The sequence below is a fragment of the Geotrypetes seraphini genome, chromosome 8 (genome assembly GCF_902459505.1).
Source record: "Geotrypetes seraphini chromosome 8, aGeoSer1.1, whole genome shotgun sequence".
Lineage (NCBI taxonomy): Eukaryota > Metazoa > Chordata > Amphibia > Gymnophiona > Dermophiidae > Geotrypetes > Geotrypetes seraphini.
This window is the reverse complement of record NC_047091.1, coordinates 181,766,758-181,786,447: the sequence shown is the minus strand read 5'-3', so window position 1 is coordinate 181,786,447 and position 19,690 is coordinate 181,766,758. Positions and strand designations below refer to the sequence as shown.

The following is a 19,690-nucleotide window of genomic DNA, read 5'->3' as shown; positions in this document are numbered from 1 at the left end:
CTTTGGGCCGCCAGCACCATTATTCATCTAAACATGCTGCTTTTGGTGGAACCAGAAGCTTTCTCTCTGCTTTAACTTCCTTTCCCTGCAGAGGGAAATCTTCTGGGCTGCCAAAGGCAGTATGTTCAACTGAATGATGCTGCCGGTGGCCCAAAGACCACAGGCTGTAGCATGGGGAAGGGACCAGAGCACCCCCTAAGAGCTACAGGGCAGACCGCCCTCACTTGGTACATCATTGTCTATTGACAATAATATTTCCATCTGTTATTTTCTACAAAATAGCTATGGTAGTTTTTTTTCTATTGTTTAACAGATGTCACTTTTGTTTACTTGTTATATTCTTATAAGTTTTCTTGGACAAAGTGGCTGTTTTGTGTTATGCGGAGTGTGGCACTCTGCAGGTGACCTCCATTCAGCTGCCTGTAAGTCTCGAACCAATAGAAAACCAGCCAAAATTTTTCATGATTTATTTGAGACCCAATTTAAATTTTCCTTAGCTATTTCTGGGCCAGAACCAAAAAGCTCTGGCCGGTACTGTGCTTAGGTTCCATCTACTGAAGTCTCCGTCAAAGCTCACTCTAGCCCATCTAAACCATCTCAGCTATTGATGCCCCCCCTAGGCCATCCTCAACTAAATGACCCTATACGGACACAGACAGTGCAAGTCTGCCCAATACTGGCCTTAGTTTTTCAATATACACCATAATTTTCTGATTTGACTTCTCTGTGTTCATCCCATACCTTTTTTTAACTCTGGCACCATTTTCCTCACCACCACCTCCCTCAGCAGCACAATCCAGGCATCGACCACCCTCTCCATAAAGAAGAATTTCCTTACATTACTCTTGAATCTACCACCCCTCAACTTCAGATTATGTCCTCTGGTTTTACCATTTTCTTTTCTCTGGAAAAGATTTTGTTATACGTTAATACCTTTCAAGTATTTGATCGTCTGAATCATATCTCCCCTGTCCCTCCTTTCCTCTAAGGCAGGGATGGGCAATAAGGGCCACAATCAGTGTTCCCTCTAAGCGGGCGGGTGTTGTGAGCAAACTTTTTTCACTGTGAGCTAAAAATATCGGGCGCCAGCAAGTTATGAGCCAAATAAATATGTTGCTTTCTACCACAGAACTTCCTTACGTTTGTATGGAATCTATCCCCTTTCAACTTTAGAGAGTGCCCTCTCGTTCTCCCTGCCTTAGCTACTAAGTCTATTCCCTTCAGTACCTTGAATGTTTCTATCATGTCCCCTCTCAATCTCCTCTGCTCAAGGGAGAAGAGGCCCAGTTTCTCTAATCTTTCGCTGTACGGCAACTCCTCCAGCCCCTTAACCATACGTGACAAAAAATCAATTCATGTAGCAAATGCTACATTTATCTTTTGGCATGGCCCATCATGTAGCAAATGCTATAACTGATGGGCCATGCCAAAAGATAAATATATATATTGTAACCCGGGACTGTGGCCTGAACAAGCCTCCACAGCACCTCACAGTGATTACACAAGCAACGACACCTGCGTGTGACCCAGACAGGAGTCACCCTGCAGACATGGAATGACACCAAGAGTAAAAGCAAAAATAAACCACAATTCTTCAGAAAAAATAAGTAAATCAAAACTCAGGATTTATTTTCTTTAAGGAAATAAAGTCAGGATTATTAGTAGTCCTACCAACAACAGGTAAGTAGAAGGTCTTCAGTTCAAATTCAAATCGCAGAATAAGGAACAGTCAAAACATAAATTCAAACACCAAAAAAAAATATATATATATATTTTTTTTCTTCACCTCACTGGGCTTTATGCTTTCTTTAGCAATCAATTAAACCTGCTCCTAAGCAGGGCAATCAGTTCCTTACAAACACTGAAAACTCAATAGGGCAAAAGGCACTGGGAACCCTATTGTTAATGCTTCAAAAAGGAAGCCTCTGGCAGCCAAGCATTGCACTGCCAGGAAAAGGAGAGTGCCTCAGGTTTGCTTTAATTTCAGCTTATAATAGCTTCAAATTTTCCCTCCCAGATAATAGCAAACCTCTCCCTCCGTTCAGGCACTATCAGCTTCAACCAAAATGCAAAACAGTAAAAAAGAAAGTCCTCCAAGGTTCAGCTTCATTCAAACAGTCACTCAAACAAAGAAAGCTGAACAAAATGCACTCACTGTTTCTTCAATGGTTAGCAGGTACAGCTGGTGGACAAACCAACTTCCATGGCTTCCTCAGCCAAGCTCATTTCTTCTGGCAGGTTGTTAGTCTCCATTGGAAGTTCCAGCTCAGCTACAGATTCTGCCAGGATATCTCCAGCCTCTTGCACCTCCATGGGTGTAACTGGTTCGCTCTTGCCTGGCCCAAGGAGACTCTCAGGGAGGAAAGGTCCCAACCTTCTCCCTAACCTGCTTCCTTGCTTGTACACAGCTGCTGGTTTTATACTGATTGGGCTACGCCCTAGCCTGGCTGATTCAGCAGTCCTCAAGGCAGCTCTAGAGCTCCTCCTGTGGTGCCCTGAATATTGCTGGTCTAGGGAACTATTGGGAAACTCAGGCTCCCTCTGGTGGTCAACCTGAGAATCAGCCAGATCCTCACTAGGACAGCTTTTACCTACCCTCTTCCGGGTTTTGCTGGGAGTCTTAGTAGAAACACTAACTGGAACCAGGGCAGGCACGAAGTCTGTCTGGTTACATACCCCCTCCCTTAAATGATGCTTATCCCTATAAGCATGGGGTCGACTCGAATTTTCAGGGATGCGTGACAGAGCATCAACATTAGTATTCAGACTCCCTGGGCGATGAACCACAGAGAATCTGAAAGTTTGTAAGGTTAAGTACCAGCGAGTAAGGCGAGCGTTGTTGTTCCGCATGGTACCTAACCATTTAAGAGCTGCATGGTCAGTTACTAACGTAAAGTGCTTTTCTCCTAGATAGTGTTCAAGTGTCTGCATGGCCCACTTTGCAGCTAAGCACTCTAGTTCTACCACTGCATAATTTCTCTCGTTGGGATGTAACTTACGGCTCAAATATAGGACAGGGTGCTCTATGCCCTGACTCTCCTGGCTGAGTACCGCTCCCAATCCACATCCAGATGCGTCAGTCTGGAGGACAAGGGGTCTGCTGAAATCAATGGCTGCCAATACTGGCTGCCTACACAGACTATCTTTCAAATCCATAAACGCTTTCACCCCTTCCTCCTCCCAGTGCAACACATCCGGAACGTCCTTTCTTAACATATTGGTAAGAGGGGTGGCCCTGGTGGCAAAGTCAGGTATAAATCTCCTATAATACCCCAATAGGCCCAAAAACCCTCGCAACTGTTTTTTTGTGCCAGGCCGAGGATACTCCTGGATACACTTTACCTTATCAATCAAAGGTTTTACCTGTCCGCGGCCCACTGTGTATCCCAAGTACCTGACCTCTCGCTGGCCCAGAAAACACTTTTTCGGGTTAACAGTGAAGCCTGCCTTCCTTAAAGCTTCCAACACTGCTCTAACATGCTCCACATGAGATTGCCACGAAGATGAGTATATTACCACATCATCCAGGTAGGCCTCAGCGTAAGCATGGTGACCCCTTAAGACTTCATTTACTGCCCGCTGACAAGTCGCAGCTGCACCATGCAGTCCAAACGGCATGCGGGTGAATTGGTATAGCCCATACGGGGTGCTAAAGGCAGTTTTGGGTTTAGCACTATGGGTCAATGGAATCTGCCAATACCCTTTAGTCAGGTCGATAGTGGAAAGATACTGTGCCTGACCTAATTTATCAAGTAATTCGTCTACTCTTGGCATGGGAAAAGCATCGAATTGTGACACCTCGTTGACCTGTCTGAAGTCGATGCAAAACCTAGGAGATCCATCTGCCTTTGGGACGATAACTATGGGGCTGCACCAGGGGCTTTGTGAAGGCTCAATAACCCCTAGGGAGAGCATTTCTTGAACTAGTTCACAAACCAGTTTCTTCTTTTCCTCCGAGAGGCGGTAAGGCCTCACTCGGACTATTTTACCAGGACTGGTAATGATGTCGTGTGTAACCCCCTTAGTACGTCCCGGGACCGATGAAAATACATCAGAGAATTGGCCAACGAGTGTCTGTACTTGACGAGACTGTGATTCAGACAACTCTTTCCCTACATTCACTTTTTCAGCCTGTCCCAAGTCCGCTATCTGGGGCCCTAGATCGTCCTCCTGACAGCGCTGAGCTATAAGAGCTAAGGCTTCCCTATCCTTCCAGGCCTTAAGGAGGTTGACGTGATACGTTTGTACCCGACCTTGCTCCTCCTTAACTCTATAACTCAATGGACCAGCCCTTCCAATAATCGTGGCGGGACCCTTCCAATGGGCTAGAAATTTATGAGGGTCTGAGGGCACCAATATTAATACCCTGTCCCCTATCGAGAATTGGCGCTCTTTAGCTCCCCGGTCATAATAGACTTTTTGCTTTTTCTGAGCCCACTCAAGGTTTTCCCGTCCCAATTTGGACACTTGTGCCAGACTTTTCTTCAACTGAGACAGGTAAGAAATAATATTTGTTCCTGTCTCTTCAGGAGGGTCCCAACCCTCCTTAATCACATCCAGAAGTCCCCTGGGTGTCCGCCCATATAATAATTCAAAGGGACTAACCCCCAGGGAATCCTGTACTTTCTCCCTAGCAGCAAACAGCACAAAAGGGATGAACAGATCCCAATCTCTCAAATTGTCTTCCAATCCCTTCTTTAACATATGCTTTAGGGATTGATTAAACCTCTCGACTAACCCATTGGCTTGAGGGTGATATGCAGATGTTCGGATATGTCTCACCCCAAGTCCTTTCCAGAATTCCTCCATTTCCCTGGACAAAAAGTTGCTTCCCCGATCAGAAAGAACTTCCCTCGGAAAACCTATGGTAGAGAATAACCCCATGAGTTCCTTCATCAATACCCCCGAGGTAGTCTTTCGCAAAGGAAAAGCCCAAGGAAATCTGGTGGCCACATCCATCACCACAAAAATGAATTGGTACCCCCTAGGGGTCTTTTCCAATGGTCCTACAATGTCCATGGCTAACCGCGAGAGAGGTTCTTCCACCACAGGTATAGGGACAAGAGGCGCCCGTGCGGGTTTGCTCAAAGCCAGCCTTTGGCAGGTGGGACAGGATTTACAAAAATCCTCAATTTCTTGCCTCCACCCAGGCCAGTAGAACCTCCGCTGTACCTGTACCTGTGTGGCCTGAATCCCTTTATGTCCTGCGAGGGGTGAGTCATGGGCAGTTTGTAAGATGGCCTTCCTAAATCCCTTGGGAACCACTAACTGTTCCCCTCCTCCGTCCTGGTCTGAAGTGCCAGCTCTTTCTTTGTACAGGAGGCCACGTATAACTCTCAAGCCTGATCCAGCAGATTGGGGTCCTGTAGCTTGAAGCCACAGTTCCCTCAATGAAGGATCAGCCTTCTGTTCTTGGGCAAACGTGGGGAAGGTATTGCTAATTTCCTGAGGAAGACTGGGAAATTCTTTCCTTCGCTCAGTTTGTCTAAGATTCTGTGCCCTCTGCTGTTGCTGTCTTCTTTTCTGTGCTCTGGAGGCCCTAGCCTGTGTCTGCGCCGCCGGTCTAATCACTCCTTTTTTAAAGGGAAAAACTTTTCCCAACGGGGTCTCAGGCTCCAGGCTAGGCCTTCCTTGAGAACGGGTGTTAACCAACCCCTGCTTAGTTTGCAAACAGTCCTCTAACCCGGCCCAATCCTGACCCAAAACTATTTCATAGGGGACCCCGGGAATCAAGGCCATCGGAACCTTGTATACACGGTCCTTATGCAGGAGAGTAGTTGGCCTAAGAGTATAGTGAGCACTGTCTCCGTGGATGCATTTGATCACCACTTTGCCTGCCCCAAATGACTCTTTTTCCCCAGGGAAGATCCTTTTCCAGAATGGAACAGCCATCATGGACTGATCTGCCCCTGTATCCACCAACGCCTTCACCACCTGGCCCCCTACTGATACATTGACGAGGTATTTAACCTCACCCCCGTTTCCTGGAGCCTTTGAACCTAACATGCTCTGATGGGCCGTTGGTTCTTTCTCCTTGTAAACCTGGGCCTGCTTATTTGGAACCCTGGTTTTAACTTCGGGGTAAGAGACCCTACAAAACTGTTGTGTGTGTCCCTGCTTTCCACACCTGTAACACTTTCTGTCCCCACCCTGAGTGTTAGGTTTAGGACTTGGACCACAGGGATCCTTAACCTGCGGCTTCTTACCCCAACCTTCGCCTAACTCCCGTGGGTTCGATCTAGGTGTGTGGTGAGCTAAGGGACTCATATTCTCTCCTGAAGGTTCTTGGGCATCTATAAATGCTTCAGCCACTTCCAGAACTTGTCCTAAAGTCTTGCAGTTCTGTCTCTTAATCCAGGACCTGATGTTCTTTGGGACAGCTTCTAATAGTTGTTCCCTCACTATTTCTGTGAATAAGGCCCTGGCATCATTCAGAACTGGCTGCAGCCATTTTTCAGCCAGTTTGGTGACACGCTGAAGCAACGCTTTAGGCCGTTCTGTATGAAGCATTGTGGTTGCCCTGAACTTTTGTCTGTAGTGTTCTGTGGTGAAGCCTAAGAAATCCAATATATGGGCTTTTACTACAGGGTAGCTATTGGCAAGCTCGGGCCCTAGGGTCTGGAATGCCGCTAGAGTCTCCCCGGCCAGGCAAGGCAACAACCGGTACACCCATTGCTCTGGAGGCCATCCAGCAGCCACAGCAATTCTTTCAAAAGAATTAAGAAAATCGTCCGGTGCATCCCCAGGTGCTATCTTGCATAAGTTTAAATGCGATAAAAGATTAGGTCCTACCGGCGCTGGAACAGATACAGCTGGTAATGTCTGTCCTGCAGGATGTATAGCAGTCTTTTGAAGAATTTGTGAAAATGCTTTGGCCTGGTCCTGCATTGTGGAAATAAGTTCCCCATGTTGCCGCATCATTGCTTCCTGCTTCGCCTGCCAGCGTTCCTCGCTTGACTTCAGGATCGATTTCAAATCATCACACTGGCGTTGCCGCTCACCGGCAAGTGTGGCTAGGATCTGGGCCTGCTCCATAATCCGGACCTGAAAGGCAAACAAAAAGAAAAGAAACCCAAGTGTGGCCGCTTGGTAAGCGTGTTCCTCCCCTTTACCAGACCCCCCAGCCTAGGTACTCTTACCGATAGCACTGGTGAGTCTGCGCCTTTGGTGTTTAGGCCTCCTTGGCCTCCAGTCGTTCTCCGCACGGCTTGCCCCTCTGAAAATCCTGGAACCCGGTTCTGGAACTCTGGTCCGGTTCTTTCCTCCTCCGAACTCCAACTGAGCTCCTCGCTGCACTCCTCCACAGGATATGCTGCAATCTTTATTCCGGCTTCCGCCTTCCGGTGAGAAACTCCTCCTCCGAGTAGGTAACAGGAAAGTTTCTTCCAATAAAGTACTCCAACAAAAATTAGGATTTTTCAAACAAACAATTGGTCAATAGTTCAATAGTCCAATTACAAAAATAAAGGATAGTCAAATATGCCTTTCCAGCACAAGTTCAAAATGACACCAAAAGAAAACTTTTTTTTTTTTTTCCAAAATTGCAGTACCTTGGTGTCGCCTGCAGGAGGTGCACTATCCCACTCCTGATACCAAATATGTGTAACCCGGGACTGTGGCCTGAACAAGCCTCCACAGCACCTCACAGTGATTACACAAGCAACGACACCTGCGTGTGACCCAGACAGGAGTCACCCTGCAGACATGGAATGACACCAAGAGTAAAAGCAAAAATAAACCACAATTCTTCAGAAAAAATAAGTAAATCAAAACTCAGGATTTATTTTCTTTAAGGAAATAAAGTCAGGATTATTAGTAGTCCTACCAACAACAGGTAAGTAGAAGGTCTTCAGTTCAAATTCAAATCGCAGAATAAGGAACAGTCAAAACATAAATTCAAACACCAAAAAAAAAAATATATATATATTTTTTTTCTTCACCTCACTGGGCTTTATGCTTTCTTTAGCAATCAATTAAACCTGCTCCTAAGCAGGGCAATCAGTTCCTTACAAACACTGAAAACTCAATAGGGCAAAAGGCACTGGGAACCCTATTGTTAATGCTTCAAAAAGGAAGCCTCTGGCAGCCAAGCATTGCACTGCCAGGAAAAGGAGAGTGCCTCAGGTTTGCTTTAATTTCAGCTTATAATAGCTTCAAATTTTCCCTCCCAGATAATAGCAAACCTCTCCCTCCGTTCAGGCACTATCAGCTTCAACCAAAATGCAAAACAGTAAAAAAGAAAGTCCTCCAAGGTTCAGCTTCATTCAAACAGTCACTCAAACAAAGAAAGCTGAACAAAATGCACTCACTGTTTCTTCAATGGTTAGCAGGTACAGCTGGTGGACAAACCAACTTCCATGGCTTCCTCAGCCAAGCTCATTTCTTCTGGCAGGTTGTTAGTCTCCATTGGAAGTTCCAGCTCAGCTACAGATTCTGCCAGGATATCTCCAGCCTCTTGCACCTCCATGGGTGTAACTGGTTCGCTCTTGCCTGGCCCAAGGAGACTCTCAGGGAGGAAAGGTCCCAACCTTCTCCCTAACCTGCTTCCTTGCTTGTACACAGCTGCTGGTTTTATACTGATTGGGCTACGCCCTAGCCTGGCTGATTCAGCAGTCCTCAAGGCAGCTCTAGAGCTCCTCCTGTGGTGCCCTGAATATTGCTGGTCTAGGGAACTATTGGGAAACTCAGGCTCCCTCTGGTGGTCAACCTGAGAATCAGCCAGATCCTCACTAGGACAGCTTTTACCTACCCTCTTCCGGGTTTTGCTGGGAGTCTTAGTAGAAACACTAACTGGAACCAGGGCAGGCACGAAGTCTGTCTGGTTACAATATACTAAAAAATAAAAAATAAAAATAAATATATACTAGGAGTAAAGGGGCATGCAATAAAGCTTTTAAGTAGTAGATTTAAAACAAACCTGGGAAAATATTTTTCATTCAACATGTAATTAAAAAAAGATTTGGATAATTTCCTTAAAAAATCTGCATGACATTATTAAGATGGACTTAGGAAAGCCCACTGCTTATTCCTAGAATAAACAGCATAAAATCTGTTTTACTCTTTTGCACTGTTGTGCTTTCAGCAAAATGTTTTAAACACAAAAACAGAAAATCACATGCACAGGCATTAGGTCACCCAGGCATCTAGAATTAGCAATCTTGCACAGCCAGCCTATGATTGACAGGAGCTGCCAAATCACATTGAAAAGGATGATAAGGAAGGCAGATAAGAGATGGTGGAAGGAAGACAAAACGAAAAGGCAAGAACAAAACTGAAGTAGAAACGAGCCAAACATACAGTATAGCATACAAAAAATGGCTTCCAAAAACTGATTGGCATCCAAGTTCCCTAAAGTTTCACACAGTCATCTTCTAATAATGTCACCATATACAGTTGGCTTGCCAGAAATATGTTTAGGATGCCACTGCAACTCTACCAACAGCATATTAACTTAACAGTGTAGCTTCAAAATAACTGCATCTCTATCCTTCCCTCCCCCCTGTGGTTTTTAGCATATCTCTCTTCTCATTTCCTCCACTCAGATCTGATCATTCTCTGCTCTCTCTTCCCTTTTCTTCTCTGGTCTTCCTTCTCTATTTTCTGCCTCCATCTAAATTAAATTCTTTCTTACTATTTAGTCCCGTTTCCCTCTTTTCACTGTGTCTACACACAGCTTGTCACCCCTTTCCCTCACCCCTCCATTATCTTACTATTTTCTTCCCCCTTTATTTATCTCCTCCTTCCATCCAGTATGTGTTCTTTCCCCACTTCCATTCAGCATCTGCTCTCCCTTCTCAACTGACATCCATCTGCCTTCTGCTCTCTCTCCCTTCTTCTCACTTCCATCATCTGTCCCCTTCTCTCTCTCTCTCATCTCCTCCATTCCATCATCTGCCCCTTCTCTCTCTCTCTCTCTCTCCCCCCCCCCCAACTTCCATCATCTGCCCCCCTTCCCCTCACCTTTGTGGGTCACTTTCTTTCCCCTGAGGGTGGCTCATGTCACAGGGGAAGCTTTGGCCGAGCAGAACCGCTTGATTGACAGTGGAACTTACTTGATTGATGTCGATGCTGGGGCCCGTTGCCGTTTGAAGGAAAAAAAAAAAGGTGGAAAAAAGGAACCTGTAAAGGCGAGAGGAAGGGAAACCTCCAGGACAGCTGCTTTTTGCCCTCCTTCAGCGGCCCAAGAGTTCAGACCAGCAGCGGCAGCTGTGTATGCTTTTAACTTCGGCACAGAGCTGCCCCTAATCAATAGTTTAGCGCGGTTTCATGAGGCAGCCTCGGGGCCTTTGATAGCCGGCCCGCTTCGATGATGCGATGTGGGCCGGCCTAGCAAAGGCCCCGAGGCTGCCTTATGAAACCGCCCTAAACTATTGATTAGGGGCAGCTCTGTGCCGAAGTTAAAAGCATACAGAGCTGCCGCTGCTGGTCTGGAGGTGCGGAGACAAGGCAGGAGGCAAACGCGGTGGAAGGCAGGAGTCCCGGCGAAGGCAGGAGTCCCGGCACAGCGACTACAACAGGAAGTTGCAAGTCAGCTGACGCCGGCCTTTCGTTGCGGCAGGGACCGAATCCTTCGCGGACCGGCAAGATTTTGTTTGCGGACCGGCGGTTGAAGAACTGTGCTCTACACTGTGTGCGCTGTGACGAGAAACTTGTGCGCTGCGAGGTAATATTTTGTGCGCCAGCGCACCCCAGCGCAGCTTAGCGGGAACACTGGAATCCAGTCGGGTTTTCAGGATTTCCCCAATGAATATGCATGAGATCTATTTACATGCACTGCCTCCATTGTATGCAAATGGATCTCATGCATATTCATTGGAGAACTCCTAAAAACCTGACTGGATTGCGGCCCTCATTGCCCACCCCTGCTCTAAGGTATACATATTCCAGTCTCTCCTTATATGTCTTTGGGTGCAAACCTCCTACCATTTTCGTCGCCTTCCTCTAGACTGCTTCAAGTCTTATTAAAGAATGGCATGGGGAGAAATTTTTCCCCATCCCCGCGGGAACTCATTTTTCTATCCCGTACCTGTGAGTTTTCTTGTCCCTGTCCCATTCCTGTAAGCTCCATCCTCATCTGTGCAAGCCTCAAACACTTTCAAATCATAAGTGTTTGAAGTTTGTGCAGTTAAGGCAGAGCTTACAGGAATGGGGCAGGGACAGGGAGTAAAACAAAACTCGCAGGGACAGAATGGGGAAACTGAGTTCCTGCGGGGATGGGGACAAATTTGTCCCCATGTCACTCTCTACTTCTTATGTCCTTTACCTGATACGGTCTCCAAAACTGAACACAATACTCAAAGTGGGGCCTCACCGCAGCTCACAAAGCCTCCATACCAGCCTCTCTTCAATTTCAGGTTTTTTTTCCAGGAAAAGACTTTTCCTCCTTGCATTACTTGGTGCACTATTTATTTATTTATTCAATTTTCTATACTGTTCTCCCAGGGGAGCTCAGAACAGTTTACATGAATTTATTCAGGTACTTAAGCATTTTTCCCTGTCTGTCTCAGTGGGCTCACAATCTATCTAATGTAGCTGGGGCAGTGTGGATTGAAATCTACAACCCGCAGTTCTAACCACTGTGGCACATTTACAAGCATAGTATGGTAAAAGATAACATGGCAAATATTGTCTGACAAAGATGGCAAACTAAAGTTTACATGGTAAAAAATATAATATGACAAAACATGGTATGGCGAGACATAGCATGGATATCATAGTTTAGCAAAACATAGCACGGTAAACATAGGCTTAGCTAAGATATTAAGACATGACTAGAAAAAATGGTTAGGCAAGCGTGCATGACAAAGCATAGCACGGAAGACATGGAGCGGCATTGTGTGACAGACAAGGCATGAGAGATCGAAGCATGGCCGACATAGTATGGTAAATATGGTGTATAGCAGGGGTAGGCAATTCCGGTCCTCGAGAGCCATAGCCAGGTCAGGTTTTCAGGATATCCACAATGAATATGCATGAGATAGATTTGCATCTCAAAGAGGCAGTGCATGCAAATCCATCTCATACATATTCATTGTGGATATCCTGAGAACCTGACCTGGCTGCGGCTCTCGCAGACCGGAATTGCCTACTCCTGGTGTATAGGAAAGCATAGTAGGACAAGGATGGCAAGCAGTGTGACAGAGTGTGGTAGAAAACTGTATGACAAAACAAGACATGGATAGACAAAGGATGAGGCGTATCAGCATTTGAGACTCGAGTCAGTGGAGAGTCGAGCCCTTTGTCAGAAGGTCCCAGGAATTAGGATTGCACATTCTCATAGAGCAGTGGTTCCCAACCCTGTCCTGGAGGACCACCAGGCCAATTGGGTTTTCAGGCTAGCCCTAATGAATATGCATGAGAGAGATTTGCATATAATGGCCGTGACAGGCATGCAAATCTGCTCCATGCATATTCATTAGGGCTATCCCAAAAACCCGATTGGCCTGGTGGTCCTCCAGGACAGGGTTGGGAACCACTGTCATAGAGAGTCGGGAAAGAGGTGAGTATGTATTGCCTTCCTGAAGTTTAGTAGATCTACCCAACAATGTTTCACAGAACTCATCCCAAGCTTTTTATCAAAAGCAGTCTCCTGAGTTCTACCTCAAACAGTCTATAGTCTATCCCTGTGGTTCTCAACCTTATCCTAGGGGACCCCCAGCCAGTTGGGTTTTCGAGATATCCCTAATGAATATGCATAAGACACATTTGCATGCTGTATCCTCCATTATATGCAAATCTCTCTCATGCCTATTCATTAGGGATATCCTGAAAACCCAACTGGCTGGGGGATCCCCTAGGATAGGGTTGAGAACCACTGGTCTATCCTACTTTTTTTTCCCAACCCTTTACTGTGCAGCTCAACCTACCGCAGAACACAAATACAAGTTACTATAAAAGCCACGCCAGCTCTTGCATCCTCATCTTGGGAGTCACTTATGTGTGGCTGCCTTATCCTGCTTGTTCATAAAGTTTTCCATGGATAGCAGGATAAGCCACTACACAATTCCTCATGTCTCTCCAGTGGTTGAATTATCCACTATCCCAGATTCCATATTTGGCGCTTTCAGTTGCATGGGCATATTTGTGTTTGCGCGCTCAATTTATGTGCACAACTTAATTAATGAGCCAATCAGCACCCGGAACTGGCCACTAATAAGCAATTATCAGCACTAATTAGAATGCATATCTTTTTAGGCGTATTCTAAAAATAAGTGCACTTAAAGTCTAGTGCACAGAATCAAAAAGGGGGTGTTGCCATGCACTAAGCTCAGATGGCTTATTTTTAAAGCTTTTATTTCTATTTAAAACTTTTTTTTTGCAAATTATGCATTAATTTTTTCCAGGTACTGCATGCTAATAATGTGAACATTAATGTAGAAGCGCTTACTACCTTCTGTGTTATTCAATTAGAGTGTGGCACAGTGGTTAAAGCTACATCCTCAGCACCCTGAGGTTGTGGGTTCAAACCCACACTGCTCTTAGTGACCCCTGGCAAGTCACAAAATTCTCCCCCTCATTGCCCCAGGTACATTAGATAGATTGTGAACCTGCTGGGACAGACAGGGAAAAATGCTCGAGTACTTGAATAAATTCATGTAAACCGTTCTGTGCTCTCCTGGAAGAATGGTATAGAAAATTGAATAAATAAATAAACAAACAATCTGAATGCACTAGCCAGGTAATACTGTACTTTCAAATCCATTCTCCACTCATAGGTCCCCTACAAATTTTTTTTAAGTAACTAATGAATGGGGTTTGCATGTATTAACAGGTAAGATACTATAAAATGTTTTGTGTTTTGCAGTAAGCTTAACATCCTTGAGCTAAAAGGCCCCTGTATCAGGAAGCAGCAACACGCATGAAAGATTTGCTGATGGGCTTGAACCTGATCACATGTCCACACAACCAGTTTAGTTTTTCAACAATCCATAATGAAGATGCATGAAATAAATTTGTATAAAGCATAACTCCAGTGTTTCTCATTGACCCTCGCAGTGGAGAGCCTGAAACCCAGCTTACTCTAGGGTTCTGAGGACAGGTTTGGGAACTAATAGGCAACTTAGGTAAGCACAAGCAAGAAAGGAAAAAGAAGGTTCATGACATACACCAAGCTCAAAATTACACAGAAAATAATATTTTTTCTGTTAATAGAACGTTAAAACTATTTTTCCTTTGGCATATAATATTGTGTTTTAGTACTATCACAATTTTAACTTTGTACTCCTTTTACAAAGTGATGCTATGGATTAGCGGCATGCTGAATGCGAAGAACCTCATTCAATTCCCATGGGCCTCTTCCCATTCAGCAGGCAATAGTTGGTAGCACGGCTTTGTAAAAAAAGCTTTTTGTGATTTTATGGTTAGCTAAGTTTAAAAACTAATTTAAGGCCCATCATATGTCACTGTCACAACCGACCCTCAAACAAAATCCTTACTATCTTCAAGAAAAGAAGGATTTTGGGATTATTAGCACTTGTGGCTATCCACTGATTTGTTTTCCTCCAAATTTCAGAACCATGCTATTAATACAAATAAAAGCCCCAAAACAAAGGGTGCAACCAGCCTCTCTGTTCCTGTGCCTCTGGGAACAAAGGGGCCCTTTTACTAAAGTTTAGGAGGCTAAAAGCCGTATGTCCTATTTTATACCTATGAGTTAAGTGGCAGTAAGCATACCTCAATGTCCATTAGCAGGCACTAAGCCAAAGGTGTCGAAATCCCAGCTTTTGCTAGGTTGGGTTTTCAGGATCTCCACAATGAATGTGCATGAGATATATCTGCATACAATGGAGGTAGGGCATGCAAATAGATCTCACGCATATTTATTGGGGGGAAACCTAACTGGATTGTGGCCTTTGAGGACCAATGTTGGCCACCCCTGCAGTAAGCTTTAGTAAAAGGGCCCCAAAATTGTCAACTGGCTGTAGTGCAGGGGTGTCAAAGTCCCTCCTGGAGGGCCGTAATCCAGTCGGGTTTTCAAGATTTCCCCAATGAATATGCATTGAAAGCAGTACCTGCACATAGATTTCATGCATATTCATTGGGGAAATAAAACCCAAATGGATTCGGCCCTCAAGGAGGGACTTTGGGGACCCCTGATCTTGATGATGTGCTCTTCCAATTAACTGTTAGTCCTGGTTCTCATTCACCCCCACCCCCAAACAATCACATTCACTTCCATAGCACCTCTCCCAGAGCAGTCTATGCCAGGGGTGGGCAACTCTGGTCCTCGAGTGCCAGAGACCAGTCGGGTTTTCAGGATTTCCCCAATGAATATGCATTGAAAGCAGTACTTGCACATAGATCTCATGCATATTCATTGGGGAAATCCTGAAAACCTGACTGGGTTGCGGCCCTCAAGGAGGGACTCTGAGACCCCTGTTTTAGCCATATTTGTAAGGGGCAGTTTTCAGTCAGCCATTTTACTGTGGTATATAATGCTTTTGAAAATCACTCTTACTGTGCTCAGGCCCAAATTAAAAGACTTTTTAATTTTGTGTCTGGGTTCATAGACAAATACGTTCCCCTGAACACCCCCCCCCCCCTCACAGTTGGCCATTTTTCTCCTCAGGAAGGCAAGGCCCTTTTGCCTGACTAAGCTCATACCATTTTCCGCTTGAAAGCGTGTATTTCAATTTCCACACACTACCACTTCCTGTTGTGGTCTTCTTCTTCTTCCTCTCCCTCCCTTTCCAGAACGTCATGTGATGTTAAGGAGGGAAACCCCCTCCCCACCCACGGGCGGCAAGGGACAAGAGCCTATATTTATCTTCTACACATGTTTTCATTCAAAGTGTGTTTTTGGTAAAGAAAATCAAATATATTTTCAAATTTCAAAAACTCTCCTCCCTTAGCGACCAGAGCGATATGGCCCCTGCCATGTTGTACCTTAGTAACAAGCTCACGCGCTTCACTCTGTGTTCTCGGTTCCGGTAGTAAAAACAGCTCTTGGGCCACGATCCCTAACTTCCGCGGACGGAACCATTACTTCGAAAGCTGCCACTCTGTCCGAGCCTCCAAATCGTTAGTGGTTGTTGCTTTGGGGTTTTTTTTTTTTAAATTCCATTTCTAACTCGACACTTCTAATATAGGTCTAAACAAGGTCAACTACGCTACAGAAAGGAACCGTTAGAGAAATGACACAGAAGCGGGTTTTCTGTCCCCCCCCCCCTTCTTTTGCCCGGGACAGTGGTGCAGTCCAAGGTGCCCCGAATTCTGCGCCTGCGCAATCGTTAGAACCTCTATAGACGTTGGACGAACGAAGAGGAAGAAGACAAAATGGCGTCCACGGGTGAGTGCGGGAGCTGTGGCTTCCACCGGTGTGGAGCCTGGGTGGTGGCCGAGCCGGGGCCCGGTCCCCGGGCACGGAATCTTATCGGGCTTGGGGCGCACGGCGGGGTGGGCTCAGGCGGGGCGGCCTTTACTCGTCGTAGGCGCGGGCAGGGAGGCTCCACGCAGCAAGGCCGCGGCCCACCTTGGTTGGGGGAGCGGACGCGAGGCTCGTGCGAGCCGGGGCCTCTCGAGCCCGTCGGTGACGAAAGAAAGCGTGCGGGTTTGGGCGGCGCCGCCGTCGTCGTCGTCGGCGGCGGGCGGGCGGGGACGACGCGTGGACTTCGCGAGCGCCGTTGGCGGGAGGCTTAGCCGGCACCGCGCGGCCGGGAGGGGAGCGTTTGAACCGGCGGTGGAACCTGAGCCGTTTGCCCTTTTTTTTTTTTTTTTTTTCCTGTGGCCGCGCGCTCTCGGTGGTGACCGGAGGCCGAACCGCTAACGGTCTCGCGGTGGGGTGGGGGAGGGGAGGAAGCGACGTGGCCGCCACCGCCGTCTCGTCCCTTCCGCGCCTCCGTGAGCCTCGTGTTCACACTGATAGGCTTTGTTTTAAACCGGGAGTGTCGAAGATCCCTCCTGGAGGGCCGCAATCCAGTCGGGGTTTCAGGATTTCCCCAATGAATATGCATGAGATCTATTAGCATACGCTGCTTTCCAATGCATATTTATTGGGGAAATCCTGAAAAACCGACTGGATTGTGGCCCTCAAGGAGGGACTTTGAGATCTCTGCTGTAGAGGGCATGGGGATATCTACCAGCTAAGGCAGGGGTGTCAAAGTCCCTCCTCGAGGGCCGCAATCCAGTCGGATTTTCAGGATTTCCTGAGATCTATTTGCATGCACTGCTTTCAGTGCATGTTGGTGCAAAGGACACTAGCATTTAACTTATGGGGGGGAGAAGGTCTGGAGCCCCGTTTCGTTGATACTTTTGAAAGGCAGATAGAGGGGCAGGAGCGATTGAGCATCATCACTCCGGCCTGCGTGGGTGGGGAGCCGCCCTAGGGTCAGATGGGGGAGGGGGGTTTCAGGCAAGTTTTATGTGCAAGTGTGTTCAGTTATATCCATCATTTCCTGCAGTGTGCTCTAGTCTTTAATTCAGTCGTTCACTATTTGCTCCTGTCCAAACTTATACTTTTTTTGTCTATAAACTAAACCCTGAGAGCAAGCAACATTCTGGACAAGTCATACAATAACATAAGTGTGAAAGGAACTAAAGGCATGTGCCTTTCCAAATGCTACAATTTTAATTTTCCCTTGATTGTATGTTGGAAACTAGATAATGTCTGTCACTTTCACACTTTGGACTGTAACTGTCCATTATCTGCAGTTAATAGCCAGTGCTCAGCAGTTTAAAAATGTTTTCCCACACAGAGCTATTCTGTTTTTCATATCTCTAGTTGAGAGGAAGTGCTTTATGAAAACGTAAATGAGATCAAACTGTTAAATATGGATTGGTTGTTTAGCTTTACAAACACTAAACCAAGAGGATTCTAAGGAGGCCTTTTACTAAAGTTGTATATGCTAAGGTCACTTGTGCTGTGGCTGGGGAAAATGGCCTTTTCCTAATTAATGGCCACACCCTAATTTTGCCATTGGTGTGTGACCATTAAAGAGTTACTGCATGAGCTCTTACTGACAATTTATTTTATAGGCAATGAGTCCATGTGCCAATCTGGTGCTAATCAATTAGTGTGCCTCATGCACTAACTGATTACCATTGTCATGCCCACTTTCAAACACACCTTAGACAAAATTAAGAAAAATTTTAACATGCAATGTGCATGCACAGGCAAACTTTGCGGGATGGCAATGCATATTCTTTGGCAAGCTCTTTAAAGCACAGTAAATACACACTAGTGCTTACCACAGTTTAGTAAAAGGGCTTTTATGAACCTAAAGCAGATTGAAAAACTAGAGATAATATTGTTTTCATGGAGTTTATAATTTTATTGTAGAATTTGTTGCTTGAGGATATAGTTATGGTAGCTGGCACAGGGGTCAGAAATTTTGGTAATGTCCATGAAAAAAAAAATACGTACAAAGTGTGATGCAATGGTTAGAGAGCTACAGCCTCAGAACCTTGAAGTTGTGGGTTCAAACCTCACGCTGCTGCTTCCTGTGACCCTGGGCAAGTCACTTAATCCTCCACTGCCCCAGGGACATTAGATAGATTGTGAGCCCCTCTGGACAGGTAGGGAAAATGCTTTAAGTACCTGGATGTTAACTGCTTTACTACAAAAAGGCAGTCCCAATCCATATCCCTATTAATTGGACTTGGGAGAGCTGTTATTTATCCTTGGAAATGGCTTATAAGAAATAATAAAAGTAAATCTGTCTGGTACTTGTGATCCAGACTGGCCCTTTGTCTGAAATAGGATAATGAGTAGAGAATGACAAGGGGACAAATTTTTTTTCCCCGTCCCATCCCCGCATGTTTTGTTGCTGTCTGCATTACAGAGGAAGTGGTCCATCATTTGTCTAGCCCTAAAAGACTTCCTGAGGTCTGGTGGGGCTGGCGGAGTCCCACTATCTTTTTTCCTTTGGATAGAATGTTATCTCCCGATGCTGATGGCAGCGCATATAGCTGGAGTGGACTACATTCAAGCGGACTTCATCGGCGGTCGGACTCAATTAGAGAGTAGACCTGTCACTTCAGGCGCTTCGGACAATTGTGAGATGCTGAGGTCAGCCCAGCATCGACTTCATGACCTTGGCGGAAGGGGGGGATGTGCTATACTTCTTCAGCCGCAGATTCTAAGAAGTTGTCCAAGGTGTCTGCCTACGTTAAGATGTGGGAAACTTTTCTCCTTTGAGGTGACCTGGCTCCCGGGGGCGGAAGCCTTTGTTCGGCTCAAGAGTCGCAGATTCTTCCCTTTCTCCGAGCTGGTGTGGATAAGGTCTTCATGGTGGCATCTTTGTATGCCCTGGGGATCAATCTGTCCTGTTTTCCATCTCGGGATAGTCGGTTCTAGTTAACGTCATATCATATCCTGTCATTGCTCAATTTTTGAAAGGGGCTCTTTGGTCTGGCTGCCTGTTAATGATCTGTTCCCGATCTGGGACCTTAACATGGTGCTATTGTGCCTTGCCAGAGCTCCTTATGAGTATCTTCTGGATGCGTTTCTCCTGGACTTAGTTTTCATGACTGTTTTCTGATCGCCATCACTTATGCCCGTAGGGTTTCCAATCTGGGCATTGTCTTGTCAGGATCTCTTTCTCCGCATTTTGGAGTTTCTTTACGGATAGTTCTTTCCTTCCTTGTTGCAGACGGTGGTTTCAGCTTTCTCTGTCATTCAGGAAGTGTTTTTGCCTGTTTTTCAGCCAATGAGTTCCAAATATCAGGATTGGTTTATGAGGAAACTAGGCAT

General features: G+C 46.0%; 2 protein-coding genes across 3 annotated transcripts in view; one reads left to right on the top strand and one right to left on the bottom strand.

The window, feature by feature from the left end:
- Window positions 1-15,849, bottom strand: part of RHBDD3 (rhomboid domain containing 3) — a 58,448-nt gene extending 42,599 nt beyond the window's left edge. The window contains exon 1 of the mRNA XM_033956013.1: window positions 15,604-15,849. The gene's annotated coding sequence lies outside the window, so the exon portion shown is untranslated. The remainder of the gene's footprint in view (window positions 1-15,603) is intronic.
- Window positions 15,850-16,227: 378 nt separating this feature from the next.
- EWSR1 (EWS RNA binding protein 1) overlaps window positions 16,228-19,690 on the top strand; it is a 217,481-nt gene continuing 214,018 nt past the window's right edge. For both annotated transcript variants that reach the window (XM_033956837.1, XM_033956836.1), the window contains exon 1: window positions 16,228-16,288. In XM_033956837.1, the coding sequence (XP_033812728.1) occupies window positions 16,276-16,288 (13 nt within the window). In that variant the 5' untranslated portion in view covers window positions 16,228-16,275. The remainder of the gene's footprint in view (window positions 16,289-19,690) is intronic.